This window comes from Colletotrichum abscissum (genome assembly GCF_030869225.1).
Source record: "Colletotrichum abscissum strain IMI 504890 chromosome Unknown Scaffold_20.1, whole genome shotgun sequence".
NCBI classification, from domain to species: domain Eukaryota; kingdom Fungi; phylum Ascomycota; class Sordariomycetes; order Glomerellales; family Glomerellaceae; genus Colletotrichum; species Colletotrichum abscissum.
In genome coordinates, this window is record NW_026850099.1 from 469,436 (window position 1) to 484,199 (window position 14,764).

General features: G+C 55.8%; 5 protein-coding genes across 5 annotated transcripts; 4 read left to right on the forward strand and 1 right to left on the reverse strand.

Annotated features, from left to right (window-relative positions):
• Positions 1–1,048: 1,048 nt before the first annotated feature.
• CABS01_08757 (glycosyl hydrolase family 76) lies at positions 1,049–2,489 on the forward strand (the record flags this gene model as incomplete). Its single annotated transcript, XM_060542115.1, has 2 exons — positions 1,049–1,241; positions 1,297–2,489. The coding sequence occupies 2 exons, from the start codon at positions 1,049–1,051 to the stop codon at positions 2,487–2,489; spliced, it is 1,386 nt and encodes a 461-aa protein (XP_060401005.1).
• Positions 2,490–3,524: 1,035 nt separating this feature from the next.
• Positions 3,525–5,387, forward strand: CABS01_08758 (dihydroxyacetone kinase; the record flags this gene model as incomplete). Its single annotated transcript, XM_060542116.1, has 2 exons — positions 3,525–4,812; positions 4,891–5,387. The coding sequence occupies 2 exons, from the start codon at positions 3,525–3,527 to the stop codon at positions 5,385–5,387; spliced, it is 1,785 nt and encodes a 594-aa protein (XP_060401006.1).
• A 566-nt stretch (positions 5,388–5,953) lies between these two features.
• On the reverse strand, positions 5,954–6,505 carry CABS01_08759 (LSM domain-containing protein; the record flags this gene model as incomplete). Its single annotated transcript, XM_060542117.1, has 4 exons — positions 5,954–5,996; positions 6,057–6,136; positions 6,208–6,418; positions 6,483–6,505. 4 exons carry the CDS (start codon positions 6,503–6,505, stop codon positions 5,954–5,956), a joined length of 357 nt encoding a protein of 118 aa, XP_060401007.1.
• Positions 6,506–7,044: 539 nt separating this feature from the next.
• Positions 7,045–8,614, forward strand: CABS01_08760 (enoyl-CoA hydratase/isomerase; the record flags this gene model as incomplete). The annotated part of the gene is made up of 2 exons (XM_060542118.1): positions 7,045–7,176; positions 7,244–8,614. 2 exons carry the CDS (start codon positions 7,045–7,047, stop codon positions 8,612–8,614), a joined length of 1,503 nt encoding a protein of 500 aa, XP_060401008.1.
• Positions 8,615–10,540: 1,926 nt separating this feature from the next.
• Positions 10,541–14,497, forward strand: CABS01_08761 (GATA transcription factor; the record flags this gene model as incomplete). The annotated part of the gene is made up of 2 exons (XM_060542119.1): positions 10,541–10,667; positions 10,731–14,497. 2 exons carry the CDS (start codon positions 10,541–10,543, stop codon positions 14,495–14,497), a joined length of 3,894 nt encoding a protein of 1,297 aa, XP_060401009.1.
• Positions 14,498–14,764: the final 267 nt, after the last annotated feature.

Consider the following 14,764-nt stretch of genomic DNA (forward strand, 5'->3'; position numbering starts at 1 on the left):
GTGATGGTCCATCTATTCCCCATTTCTCCAATACGAATTCTGTATCGCGAACTCCTCGCCATGGAGACCCCAAACTCAAGGAAATCCTTTTTGCTCAACCCGCCGCAAAAGCTGCAAACCAAATAACCGTTCCACCCAGAGAGATCCAGATCTTCCAGAGGCTTGGCAACACAAGTCTAAAATGTTTACTCGTCTCTTTTGGCTTCCGGTTACACGTCTGTGGTCGCAAGGGGGTTCCGCGGCCAATCTTGAGACGGAGAGGCTGCCAAGTTCGAACCGCAACGGTTTCATCTCTCCCCGTACCCGAACGCACAGCCTCGCTCGCCTCGCTTCTTGCCCACAACTCTACAGTCCCTTGTCTCTTATCGTCGCTGTCTGTCCGTACCTTAGTAAAAAAAAGGGGTGGGAGAGTTCATGGCGATGCGACACGATGACAAGGGCGCCTGGGGTTCGGAAACGTCGTGTACGGGGGTTGACGCAGCAGAAAATCGGTCACGACGTTCAGTGTTCGACGAAGTCGTCCAAACTCAGTCATGGGGGGTGAAAGTCCCCTCCTTTCCCTCCAGTCTGTCTCTCTTGTTGTTCTCCTTCACGTCATTCTGGTCTCTTTCTCTTCTCCCGCTCAACCCTTACCCTTCTTGTGCTCCATCTCGGCTTCGTTGACTATTGTCTCTGAAGCATTCCTTTCTTTTTCGTCAACGCGAGACCGTTGCGAAGACTTGTTCACAAGTCTATTCCATTCTTTACTCCTGGTCGAGTGCTCTCTTCGTATCCGCTTGTTTCAGGCTTCTCTTGTTTAATTCTTCCCTTCGCAGTCCAGGAGACATCTTGAGTAAACGAATTCTGTTGGTGATTTATTTTTATGTTGTTCTTTATCCATTTATAGCCAACTGAACCAACTAGCTATCTGGCACGGTAGCATCGAAAGAGCCAAGACGAAAGGCAACAAACGTTATCCACGAAGGAGCTGCGGCCTCGGTCTGATATCCCATAACGGATCACAATCTTTACTTAGACGACGACAACAACTTGGAACTCACAGTCAATCATGCGGGGGTTCTTGAAGGTTGCTGGCGCAGCATGCCTGCTGGGCCAGCTCGCGGACGCGGCTGTCAAGATCAACTTTGACCAAGACCAGTCCATCAAGGATGGTGCGAGCACAATAGCCTTCGGCTTGTTGAAGTTCTACACAGGAAACAACACTGGCGACACACCAGGCAACTTACCAGATCCGTACTTCTGTAAGTAATTTTGCCGAGGGGTTTCCATATCCGATATATTCTAACAAAGCATCAGGGTGGGAGGCTGGAGCGATGTTCGGCACAATGGTGGATTACTGGCGCCTGACGGGAGACGATTCATACAACGCAGTAACAACACAAGCGCTACTTCATCAGGCAGGCGATGACGCCGACTTCATGCCGAGAAACCAGACGAGGACGGAAGGAAATGACGACCAAGGATTCTGGGCTATGGCGGCAATGAGCGCGGCGGAGAACAACTTCCCGAACCCTCCATCAGACAAGCCTCAATGGTTGGCGCTGGCTCAGGCTACCTTCAATCAATATGTTAGCCGCTGGGATACGGCGACGTGTGGTGGTGGGTTACGGTGGCAGATCTTCACGTTCAACAACGGTTTCAACTATAAGAACTCGATTTCAAACGGATGCTTTTTCAACATTGCAGCTCGACTAGCACGATTTACCGGCAACCAGACGTACGCGGACTGGGCGGAGAAGATTTGGGACTGGGAGACGAGCGTCGGCCTGATCACGCCCGAGTTCAAGATTTACGATGGCGCCACGGTCGACAACGGGATGAACTGCAAGGATATCGACACGATCCAGTGGTCATACAACGCGGGCATCTTCCTGCACGGTGCCGCGACGATGTACAACTTGACCCAGGACAAAAAGTGGTTAACGCGAACCGAGGGCGTGCTGACCGAGGCGACGACGTTGTTCTTCAACCAGACCGCCATGTTCGAGCAGGCCTGCGAGGCATTCAAGCTGTGCGACCAGGACCAGCAGAGTTTCAAGGGGTACTTCACGAGGTGGATGGCCGGAACGGCGCAGGTGGTGCCCTCCCTGTTTGACAAGATTATGGGTCTTCTCAGACCCAGCGCCGAACTCGCTATTGCCGCTTGCAACGGTTCGCCGGCTACAGGCTACAAGGGCCAACCGGGTACGGCGTGCGGATTTCAATGGGTGCCCAAAGGCCAGTTCGATGGCCTGGTCGGTGTGGGCGCGCAGATGAACGCGCTCGACGCCGCCATGTACATGCTCGTGAAGAAGGCGGACACCAAGACGGCGCCGGTGACGGCCGACACGGGCGGCACGTCGGTGGGCAACGCCAACGCCGGCATGAGCTCGCAGCCCAAGATTCCTACGTTGCCGCCGATCGAGACCAAGGATAAGGTTGCTGCCGGATTCGCTACGACGGCTATCACTTTGAGCATCGTGGCCGGGTGCTTTTTCATCATGAAATGAGAAAGGGCATAATCGTTCCTTTGGCAGCATTTATTCAGCACTGGGGTTCTCGTTCGAACATTTAATATGGCAACGGCATGTGATGAGGCGTTTTTGGGGGGAAAGACCAGCTTTGATAGCAGTCTGGTATGATATACTGGCATTGGTATGTGGGCGGCAACAAGTGTACAGACCTCTATCCAGAAGAGAGTTCGGGTTTACGATATACCCTACATACACATACATTTACATATACACACTCTATTTTCATGATGCCAATTTGTGCTCCGATGCTCCGTCGCCTAGACTTTCCCTCATCCTCATTTCCAGTATCGAGAGCTTGCGCAAGCGGTCATTACTTTGTCTCTCAATAGACGTGTCAGCCACAAGATGATGAAAAGGCGCTTGCAATGTATGAAAATTGAAAAGCCAATTCAGGCAAGCTTCCCACGGCAACAGTTGCTGTCATGAACCGGTTCAAATTTTACTCCCCTCATTTTTCTTTTTAGCGTTGCGGGAGGTAAAAATCTCCCAATTCGTACGGTGCAGAAGAACATCGGCGAGACCCCGGGCGCTTGCGCTTGCCGGATGAGGTGACGTTCCCACCCCCGCGGGCCCCGCATAAGGTACATACCACCCGACCCCGCGGCGCGGAAGCTGTTGGGAGGAGGAGAAGGAGGACCAATTGAGGACCTAAAGGAAGTCATTGGAGAGACGTGAAGTTTGGGTGGGACGTCATGGTTGTCCAATTGCTCGGTCCCTTGGGGCCGACTTACATATAGTAGACTCGGGTTGTTCCCCCGTTTACCTTGTGAACGAGAAGGATGTTCTCTCGCTCTCCTCATCTCCTCATCTCCCCTCAACTACTACCGTCCCCCTCATATCTAATTCCGAGGATAATCTTTGATTACTTGCCTCATTCCCAACTCCAAAAGCACCATTATAAGAGGTGACGTTGTTCAAGCTAAAGAAAGCAGTATCTTATCTGGACATCACACCACAACACATCTCACCCTTTCACCAGGCAAAACATATCCGAAGCAAACCCGCTTCAAAATGTCAGCCAAACACTTCATCAATGACCCAACCAAGTTGGTCAACCAGGCCCTCCACAGCCTAACCCTCACAAACCCAAGCCTGGCCCTCGACAAGCCCAACAAGATCATCTACCGCAGACCGACACCCGATGCCGCCAACAAAAAGACCGTCTCCGTCGTCTCGGGCGGCGGCTCGGGCCACGAGCCCTCCTTCGCAGCCATGGTCGGCCAGGGTCTCCTCTCCGCCGCCGTGGCGGGCACCATCTTCGCCAGCCCGAGCGCGGAGCAGGTCCGGACGGCCGTCGCCTCGCGCGTCGACACTAGCGCGGGCGTCCTCGTCACCGTCATGAACTACACGGGCGACGTGCTCAACTTTGGGATGGCTGTCGAAAAGGCCCGCGCTAGCGGCCTCGAGGTCGAGATGGTTGTCGTCGGCGACGACGTCGGCGTCGGGCGGGCCAAGGCGGGTAAGGTCGGACGGAGGGGCATCGCGGGCACGGTGCTCGTGCACAAGATTGCCGGCGCGCTCGCGGCGCAGGGCAGGCCGCTGGCCGAGGTCGCAAAGGTCGCGCGCCTGACGGCCGAGAACCTGGTCAGCGTCGGCGCGAGCCTGGAGCACGTTCACGTTCCCGGGCGCGCGGTGCCCAGCGGCGAGGAGGAGGGCGCGCTGCAGCTCGGTGAGGCGGAGCTGGGCATGGGAATCCACAACGAGCCGGGTTCCGGCCGGGAGAGCGCGGATCTGGAAGGGTTGGTGGGCAAGATGCTCACGCAGCTGCTGGATCAGAGCGACAAGGACAGGGCGTTTTTGAACGTCAACTCGAACGAGGTCGTGCTGTTGGTCAACAACCTCGGTGGCGTGAGCGCGCTCGAGCTCGGGGGCATCACGGCCGAGGTCGCGGCGCAGCTGGAGGGCAGCTACGGGATCCGGCCCGTAAGAATCCTGAGCGGGACGTACATGACGAGCCTCAACGGCCTGGGCTTCAGCATCTCGCTCCTCAACGTCGTCAACACGGACATTGGCGGCCCGAGCATGATCCAGCTGCTCGATTACCCGACCGAGGCCACGGGCTGGTCGTCGCCCATCCTCAAGGAGACGTGGGAGGCCAAGAACCAGGCCACGCGGGAGGAGGCGGCGGACGCCGGGCAGGCGACGAAGCCTAGCGATCTCAAGTACGATGCTGCTGCGGCCACCAAGGCTATCACGGGCGGTCTGCAGAGGGTCATTGCGGCCGAGCCCGAGGTGACTAGGTATGACACCGTCGTCGGTGACGGCGATTGCGGTATCGGTCTGAAGAGAGGAGCTGAAGGTGAGAGACAAACATGCTATCCGATCTAGATGTCACACCACACATGCACAGTCCGCTGACAAGCTTCACGCTCACTAGCAATCCTCAAGCACATCTCACAGAACCCCCTGACAGGCGACGCCGTCGTCGACCTCGCCTCCGTGGTCCCCGTCGTCGAGAACACAATGGACGGCACCTCGGGCGCCCTCTACGCAATCTTCCTCAACGCCCTCACCGCCGCCCTCCGCAGCCTGTCCCCCGGGTCCGCCGACGCGAAGACCTGGGCCGCGGCCCTGAAGCAGAGCAGCGACGCCATGTCGCGGTACACGCCCGCGCGACCCGGCGACCGGACCCTCGTCGACGCGCTGTACCCCTTTGTCGAGGTCCTCGGCGAGTCGGGCGACGTCAAGAAGGCGGCCGAGGCGGCGCGCGCGGGCGCGGAGACGACAAAGGGCATGAAGGCCAGCCTGGGGCGGACGGTGTACGTCGGCGGCTCCGGGTTCGAGCAGGTGCCCGACCCCGGCGCGTGGGGGTTGAGCTGCTTCTTTAGCGGGTTGGCGGGCCTGGAGGGTGAGGATGGGTGGGAGAAGCTGTAGAGATGGATTGCCGAGTCCGCAATTTCCAAAAGGGTTTCCTTGTGTATGGGGCAGATCGCGCCTGTTTCAGTAGTAATTTTCCTCGATGAGTGAATCGGATAATAGGGGGGTTTCGTGTGGTTGCACGAAGCTTGGAAAATCGGCAGAATGCTTAAAGAGTCAGGGAGAAAATGAAAGAACCCAATTGATCCATTTTGTCTTCAACGCCTATCTCATCCCATTTTGAAACAACAAAACCACTTTACCGTGGGTATTTATGCGAAACTTGTTTCCTTCTCAAGTTCTTGGTTCGTCCGCTGCTCTTCTCCCCCGCCTCTCTCTTAACTCATACGATATGGCACGGTGAGCATGCGCCAAGTTGTCACCAAACCAAGCGCGCCTCGTCCACGGTCCCAATTCATCTTGTTGAGGCATATTCTTCGTATGGCCGGATAGTGCAGTCCCTTTGTTCTCCCCGTTTTCTCGGTTTCAACGTTCTTGTGTATGGCCCAGATGATTATCGTAGAGGGGCCGCATAACAAGACCAACACGCTCAACTCCTTCTCATCCGCGATTGTTGGATTTCTTCAGCTCAAGAGGACCAGGATGACGCTATCACCACGGAGAAACCTGTACAGGTGTTAGCCTCCAATTATGGGGGTACTGGGCATGCGGTGGGCGTAAACTGACATCTTGCTGATGAAGCGGTCCTTGTTCACGGGACGACCCTTCTTGCCGTTGGCCAGGCGCGGCGTCTCTGTCCACATTTCCTATAGAATACCAACGTCAGCCTCGCTTTTTGTGATTTCTGGCGACGAGCGAGAGTAAGAAGTTGTCGCACCTTGACGTTCTCCAGAACCATGTTGCAGTGTCTGTCAAAGGCCTTGACGCGCGCAAGGAGCTTTCGGTTGTTTCTGATGGAGATGAGGACCTGGGTGTGGCTACGGACGGCGGTCTGGAGGATGGAAAGGGGTCCGGCGCTGAATTCGTGCTCTTCGAGCTGTGCGATTTCGTACTCGGTCAACTCGTTGCGCGACTTGGTGAGAAGCTCCCTGTTGGTTTACGTGTTAGCACAATGGATGGATATCCATACAGGGGATAAGGACAGGTACGAACTGAATCTTAGGATCGGTCGACATGATGGGCGGCAGTGTGGTGGGGATAGGCGTGGAGGGTGTTGATGTGGTGTGTGTCGCGACAACGTCTTTGAATGCTGGGCAAAGGTACACACAGCAAGGCTGAAAGAGTTTGGCAGTCTCGCGGCTCGCCGTAATGGCGCACAGATGCTCTGATTGGCCAATAGCTTCAGTGAGGTCGGCGCTGGAAAAAGTGTCCCCGTCCAAAAATTACAGGCGAAAGCTGCACTGGAAAGCTTGCAGCGATGCGCAAGGTTTAGTGGGGGTTTCCTGCCGGGCGCACCTTGGTCAGTGCGCACCTCAACTGGCAGTTGCCAATTGCCTTACCGGACAGACCCATGGTTATTCTCGGCCTCGAATTTGACGTGGAGAAGAGCTTTGGAAAACCATTCCCGCGACATCACCTACATCGAAGCTCCTTTACCACCCCCCCCTTCCTCCCTCCCCCCTCCCCCGTCCGGCCCGTCTACCACACGCCCACTATCCGTCAGTCGATGCATCGCTTGTCCTAGACGAGCGCATTGGCAGTTGGTAGCAGACAAATGTTCTCGAGAGCGATCGCACTTAGAGCCAGGCCGGCAGCGTTAGCTGTTCCTTGCCGGAGCTGCAGCAGGAGCTTCGGTATGCCTCTCAGAGCCAAGATCATCGGCGCGGAGGCCTCATCACGCGCACAAGTGAGTCATTCTATCCGTCTTGCTGTTGGTATAGTCGACGACGTTGACTAACAACCCCCTTCAACAGATGTCGACGCAGATTCCGAAAGGGTTTGAGCAGAAGGCCAAGGACGACCCTGACGATGTCATGTTCAACAGCAGTTACGGTCTGAGGACCATTGAGCTCAACCGCCCGAAGAAACTCAACTCCCTGGACGGAAGCATGATCCGAAAAATTCTGCCGAGATTGGTCGAGTGGGAAAAGTCGGACCTGGCGAACGTGGTGGTCATGAAGGGATCAGGCGAAAAGGCCTTCTGTGCCGGCGGAGACGTTGCCGCACTGGCAAAGTGGAATAAGTTTGAGGACGGATGGAAGCGGAGCGCAAAATACTTCGAGCTCGAGTACAAGCTGGACCACTACATCGCGACGTATCAGAAGCCCTATGTTGCCTTCATGGACGGTATCACCATGGGTGGCGGTGTCGGTCTGAGCATCCACGCGCCGTTCCGCGTTGCCACTGAGCGCACCATCTTCGCCATGCCCGAGACGACGATTGGTTTCTTCCCCGACGTTGGCGCCTCATTCTTCCTGCCCCGGATGGCCGGCTCCATCGGCACGTACCTCGCCCTGACGAGCGAGAGACTTCAGGGCGCCAACGTCTTCTATTCTGGTGTCGCCACCCACTACCTCCACTCGACTTCTTTGCCCCAGGTAGAGGCCCGTCTTGCCGAGATTCGATTCCGCGACCACGACTCACTGGAGAAGCGCCTCCAAATCGTCAACCAAACCCTCGAGGAGTATGCCACCGGTCTCCCCCACAACGAGCCCATCCTTCTCGGCGGCGACCTGCGCAAGGCTATCGACCGCTGCTTCAGCCAGAGCAACATCGGTGCCATCATCAAGGCTCTCAAGGCTGAGAAGGGCTCAACGAAGCAGTGGGCCGCGAAGACGATCGAGACGTTGCACAAGCGGTCGCCTACGGCCGTCAACGTTGCGCTGAGGCAAATGCGCATCGGCGGCACTTGGTCAATCGCCGAGACTTTCAAGCGCGAGCACAAGATTGCAGAGAAGTTCATGCAGCAGGGCGAGTTCACCGAGGGTGTGACTGCGTTGCTGATTGAGAAGAGAGCCCCGGCGTGGAAGCCTGCTACTTTGGAGGAGATCAAGCCTGAGATGAACGTCACGGAGCCCTTCTTCGAGTCCAGCGGAGAAGACCTTGAGCTGCTGAACGACCGGGACTACAAGGAGTACCCGTACACATACTTTGCTCTGCCGACCGAGGCCGATGTACGAAAGGTCGTGCTCGAGGGCCAGCACACGCCCGAGGAGGTCGTGAAGAAGCTCGCCGCCTCGAAGAACAACCGACAAGGTGTCGAGGCGGTAGTCAAGGAGATTGTGGACCGTAAGGTCGTCGCGAACAAGGAGGGTCGCGCGGTCTGGCCCGAGGAAAACCAATAGATGGTGTTGGGATATGTCACCGGGATAATTCCTAGGCGTGTATGATACTGTAGATGCTTTTGCCATGTATCTGAATAAATTTCACGGGTTGTATTGTGATCCGTTATTGACATTCGATGGACTGCATGGCTGTGTTCGTTGTGAAAGTGGAGATCGTGAACTGTGTTGATTAAAAGCTTCATCATATGTTCGTTGTTGAGCCTGATTGGCCCACTAAGTTTCGCATTCAGAAATGCTGGAACCTCGGTGGATTGGAACTGATACAGAAAAGTTGGGGTAGCGATGGCTTCGTGCTGATAGGCGGGCCTGGTATTGTTGCCTGCACGGCTGTGGTGGTTGCTTCGAAATTATCGGAGATAAGATGAACCAGCTATTCCGTCATACAAGTAAAGTAAGGCAAGCTTCCAGCCAGGCCTTACTTTTCATGACAAACCTCTTAACGTGAAGAGCGATGACTGTGGCGGATGGGCTTCGATGGCTTCGCTGTAATAGATTAATGGCTACTGGTTGCCGGATGAGAACGTGGAGTCACGGATGCAAACACCATGGTAGCGCTGAAAACCTCTACACTAAGAAGAGATGAGGTGGATGAGTCGGGAGTTGGAGGGGGGAATGAATGAATGATCGATCTCTCGGTTGGACGGGCAGAACTTCGACCCTGTCACCCTGGTCCGTGAGATTGATTGTACGGACAACCCAGGCGAAAGACGGGAAGAGTAGAGGAATAGAGAGAGACCTCAGGCCCAGGCTTCAAGAAGTGGGCAAGTATAAAGAGGGCCCCCGGCCCCCCTTCGCCGTCTTCGGGCAGGAGAGCAAAGAGCAGCTTGCATTTCTCCCCTACCATTTCTCATCATCTTTTGTAAGTTCCGGTGCTTGGTCCGCCCTGGTCCTGAGTCGCCGGTGTCAAGTCCCGGTTGCCAGCTCAAAGTCCGACCAAGAAGAGGCAGTAGCAACCGGCTGGTCAGCAGGAGGACGAGGCCCCACCCGCACCCGAGAACCTCAGAAAGCGAGGAAAGAGGGGACCCACTTACGGCATTCACACAGCAACCGCCTCCAGAGGCTCCAGAGGCTTCAGGGGGGGTCACATCCGAAAATCCAGCGGTAAAGGTCTCGGTCGAGCACGGACCATCACCGGAAGCCCTTTGAGGCCTTCCTCCGCTTTCCCCGGTGGGCCACTCAAGTCGCGGACGAAAGCGTGCACAGCGTGTTTTTGGCGCGTTCTGGATTCGGTGCAAAAGCTGGGTTCGCGCTAAGAAGCTAAGCGGCCCTTACCCCTGGTCCAACGTCACAGCACCCCCTGCTGGTCTAACCCGCTTTGGGCGGCCTGTATTGAGACTTCCTTCATTGCGTATCTTACCCGTTGTGTTCTTTTACTACCTTACACGCGACAGACTTCACGTCTTTCTTCCCTCATCGTACTGTCCGTCCCAGGTTACAGTTCTTTTTTTACAAGCAAACGCTCGAGCCTTTCCATTGAGCTGTCCAGCATTGAATTTGAGAAGCGTCTTTACTTTTTCAACTCTGCACCAAAACAGCGAGGCGTGCGTTTGTCTCAGAGCTGCTCTCTAGTCGCGCATGGGCTTTAAGTGGTTTGATCCACTTCCCAAAAACGCGACTTACACCAAAGCCGGGCCCAGGACGCGACTTCCTTCACGACCACGGCCATGATACCCGCCCCGCGCTTTACGTGACGCCTGCACTTTACCACTTTAACCACTACAAACACCAATTCGTAACCCACTCTCAACTCTCAATCCCTCCACTTTGTTTTCTTTTTTTCCCACCCTTGGTCACCGCCCAACAACTACTGCCGGCACCACTCGACTCTGTCGGCAATACCTCTCTACCTATTCGTCTTTTCATATTCGCCCGTCACCTCACTTTCGAACTGGACGAACACTCGAGTCGGTGACAGCCTCGCCTACGATGGCGTCGCCAATGCCATCAGCACCTGTGGGTAACTGGGGAGGTAACGGCCAAGCGATGCCACCACAGCCTCCTTCTGGCCCGGCAGATATGGATGATGCGGGTGTACAGATTCGAACCATGGGCCGTGAGTGCTTCCCATTGTGTTTCTGCTCTGGCAACCGCCGGATATACTGACTGGGAGATGAAGTCAAGGTCATTTACGCGTTCGCCGACAGCGGCGAGAGCTTCCTGGCGCGACACTCAGAACTACTCACCGTCCAGACAGTACCAATCGACGAGAAGACCACAGTCGGCATGGTAGACTTGAAGTTGTGTGCCCAGGCCGTTGTTAAGTGCAGCCCTGAGCTGCTGAGCGACGCCACCCGCGACTTTGCCGTCTACGCATACGACTATTCAGAACCCGATGAGCCATTGGTCGGACAGGGCTTCCTAGGATGGATCATGAACAACACAGATGGCAAGAGGATCATTGGTCGCACCACCAGGAATCCCCTCTCGGTCTTTAGCGGTGGCGTCAAGGAGATCTTGGAGATCAAACTGAAGCTGAAGCCAGTAGCCGCCATGACACAACCGAGATACGAAGTCGAACCTAGACCAGACGCTCGACACTCATATCAGCGCTCTGAAAGCCACATGAGCGTCGAGATACAACCCACGATACACAACGATGGTGCACTCACGCCCAATAGCCATGCCGAGTGGGCCAGCTTCATGCAGTCGAATCAGCAGATGGGCAACCAGCAACATCCCCAAAATGTTGCATCCCCTCACCACCTACCCCAGCACCACAACGAATTCCAACACCAACCACAACCACCACCCCAGCAACGACAACAAATGCAACGAAGCAATTCTTTTGCTTACAATGGGCCCCCGCAACAGCAAATGCAAAATTCACAACTTCAACAGACCATACCCCAACCGCCTATGCAAAATTCTGAAGGGCCTAATCGGGTGGCCCCTACCCTTGTTGACACAGCAACCGAGACTCAAGTGAACCCACCATCGAGACCATCGTCCAGGGCTTCAAACACATCAAAGAAATCAAGATCTACCGGACGACCGCGTGGTCGCCCCCGGAAGCAGCCGAGGGCTGAGACTCAAGGTAACACGTCGGGCTATGAGGATGGAACCGATGGCGACGATGGTCCAGCCAAGAAGAAGAGGGCAACCATGACCCAGGTCACAGGCAACATCAATGCCCCCTTCGGTGGCGGCTCTGGCCCTCTCCGCGTCACAGCAAGCACGGCTGGCTCCTTGCGAACCTTGCGACCGGCCGGGATTTCTCAAGACCCTTCTATGGGCTCTCACATGCAGGATGTGCCTAGAGCCCCAACACCCGTCCCCGACAGAGGTCCCTCAATGCCACAGGGTGGCAAGGCCACGAAAGGTAGCAAGTTGCGTCGGCAGTCGACATTGAGCCAGGCCGCCACGCCTCCTAGCCAACCCCAGTTTTCCGAACCGCCCTTTGCCATGTCTCCGAGTCAACAAGATGGCCGTTCCCCGGACTCAGAGGCCGTGTCTCCCAACTTTTCCGAGGATAGCCCTGCAGCCATTGGATCTTCACCGCCTGTCCCTCGTACCACCAGCTTTGTGCGGTCAAGTCCGCCGGCGTCCAGCCCGATACTCCCCCCTATGCGAATGCCGATGCCAATGCCACAGCATGATTCTGGCTTTATGAGCGGCGGCGTTGACGACCTTTTCGATGGCGACATTATGAAGCCACTTCCGAAACCCGTTGCTACTGCACCGAAACAATCCAAAGGGCGGAAAACGAATCGCAACGAGACCAAGGAACAAATAGATGAATCCGGTATCCCCATCCAAGTCTTTCAGTTGGCGGAGCATGTACCCAGCGAAATAGATACTGCTCCGAAGATCCGGAAGCAACTCCCTCCCAAAGCACCCACTTCGACGCCGTCGACAGAGCCATCACTGCCACCTCTACAGCACGCCGTCAGCGAGTCCAACATGACAGTGCCTCCGCAGCCTGCGGGAAAAGAGCCCTCACCACAACAAGAGGAGCCGGTTGTGGTGATAAAGCCTGATGTCGACATGGACAGTCAAAGTGCTCCCAGTTTCGAGGCCCCTCGGTCTGAAGATAGCCTCGACATGAGACTCGAGCAACTTGTACAAGCTGTGCAGGATAAAGCACCCGAAGTGTTGCCAGAGCCTTCGACATTGGCTCCTATCGCGGCCGACGTCTTCGCTCTTCCTTCCGCACCACCATCTCTTTCTCGGTCTACTTCAGAATTTTCGCAGGCACTTCCAATGGTCCCGGCCAGCGACCCGATCGGCCCTATCGCATTCCCAGCTCTCCCACTTCCAGATATAACCTCTTTCTCCGAAGCGCCTTGCCCGCCAAGCGACGCGTTCCAACCCCCGAGATCACCAACCCAGGCTCAGAAGGCAAACAAGAACTATGTCAAGAAGAAGGCCATCAGAGAAAAGCTATTGCAGGCCATCGAGAGTGGGCAAACCCCTATGTACTGCAACAATTGTGGTGCTATTGAGACTCCCACGTGGCGCAAGATTTGGTCTCAGGAGCATGAGGGTGTCCCCGAATTCACCGAGTTTTCAGATAAGCCTGGCAGAATCACTGCCATCCTGGTCTTGGAGCGAGATGATGAAGATAAGGTTACCAAATACCAGGTCATCAAGAAAGGCCTGGCACCTCATGAGGACAAGTCAGAATGGAAATGGCATATGCTCTGCAATCCCTGCGGTATTTGGTTGTGTAAATGGAAGGCACATCGGCCATCGGAAAAATGGGAGAAGGACAGATCTCGCCTCAGTCAACAAAGACGGCCTCGGGGTACTGGGCGAGCTCCTAGACCGCCCAGGACGAAGAAGTCTGATTCGGCAAACCCGCTCAATCCGACGTCTGAAGCTTACTTCACTACGGACCCCATCGGGCCCGAGGATCGAGGCATCTCACCCATGGATGAAAGCAGATCTCGTGGCATCTCACAGGTCAGCAATGCCAACGAAGCTTCACAGCGTTCAGTCTCTCAGCTATCGATGTCTCAACCGCCTGACTATCAGGGCTCACGGCCAGCGTCGCCCGGGCATGCCTCCAACCCAGGATCTACCCACTCTCGAGGAAGCGGTACCGCCAAGAGCCCAATCACCCTTGACAACACCGACGTGGTGCAAGATATGGGTGGTACCCGACGGCTCCTATTTCCTTCACCTCGAAAGGAAGGCGTTGCTAAGGTCCTAGGTGAGGTTGCCGTCAACGTGGTACAGACTGCGCCGGAACTCAACGTCTCAGCGGAAGCTGCACAAAACAAGGAGTCCACCGACAAGTCTAGCAAGGATGAGGCGCAGAAGGACACCGGGTCGAATAAGGAGAACCTGGCTATTCCTGATGATGACCTGGAAGATCTGTTTCGGAGCCCCATCGCTCGCCCATCCACGCCGCCCCCTCGGGAAAGGCCTGCTAACAGCGGCCCCTTCAAGACTCCCACTCGGCCGACACCCAGCCACCGTCCCATCACTAGAAGCGTCACTAGGAGTGTCTCACGATCGTTGAGGTCCGGCGATATGCTCCGATCCCCCATGGCTATGCGCCGCACGCCTATGCGGACTCCGCGGTCGGCTAGAGGCCAAATCCGGAGAAGCCCTCGCCTACATCATGAAGAGTTCTCTCAGATGGAGATGGCCTTGGAGGAGTACCTCTCAAGCCAACCGGTCGACCACCAGTATGACTCTGATATGCTGGAGGCTATGAACCGAGCATTGGCGGAGTCTATGAATGCTCCTGGTTCCAGTTTTGATATCACCAGTATGATGATGGATTCAGACTGTCAACTCGAATTCGGTGATCTGTTGGATTCGCCATCCAAGCCGACGCCGCGACCGGCTCGGCAAACGAATGATTACGAGGATTGGGAGACGTGGGAGAAGAACATGCGTGAGCGCCAGGCGGCAGATGATGCCGCACGCGACTAGATACCCGGTGGGAGGATAGAATGGTCATGATGTTTACTACGAGGGATTGCAGTGGAAATTTTCACGAAAGCGCGGGACATGGATCCACGCAATACGCGCAGCGTCGCCACGTGTCGTATGATATTTATTGGTTCTGAGGGAGTGGCATTATAACAGCGCGCCTGCGGGCATGAGATATATGGGAGAAGGCGTTTCGGGGCATCATAAAGAGGATGCCTGGTGGACTTAGAGTTCCAAACACCGGCCTTGGTGCCATGGTGATGAGTC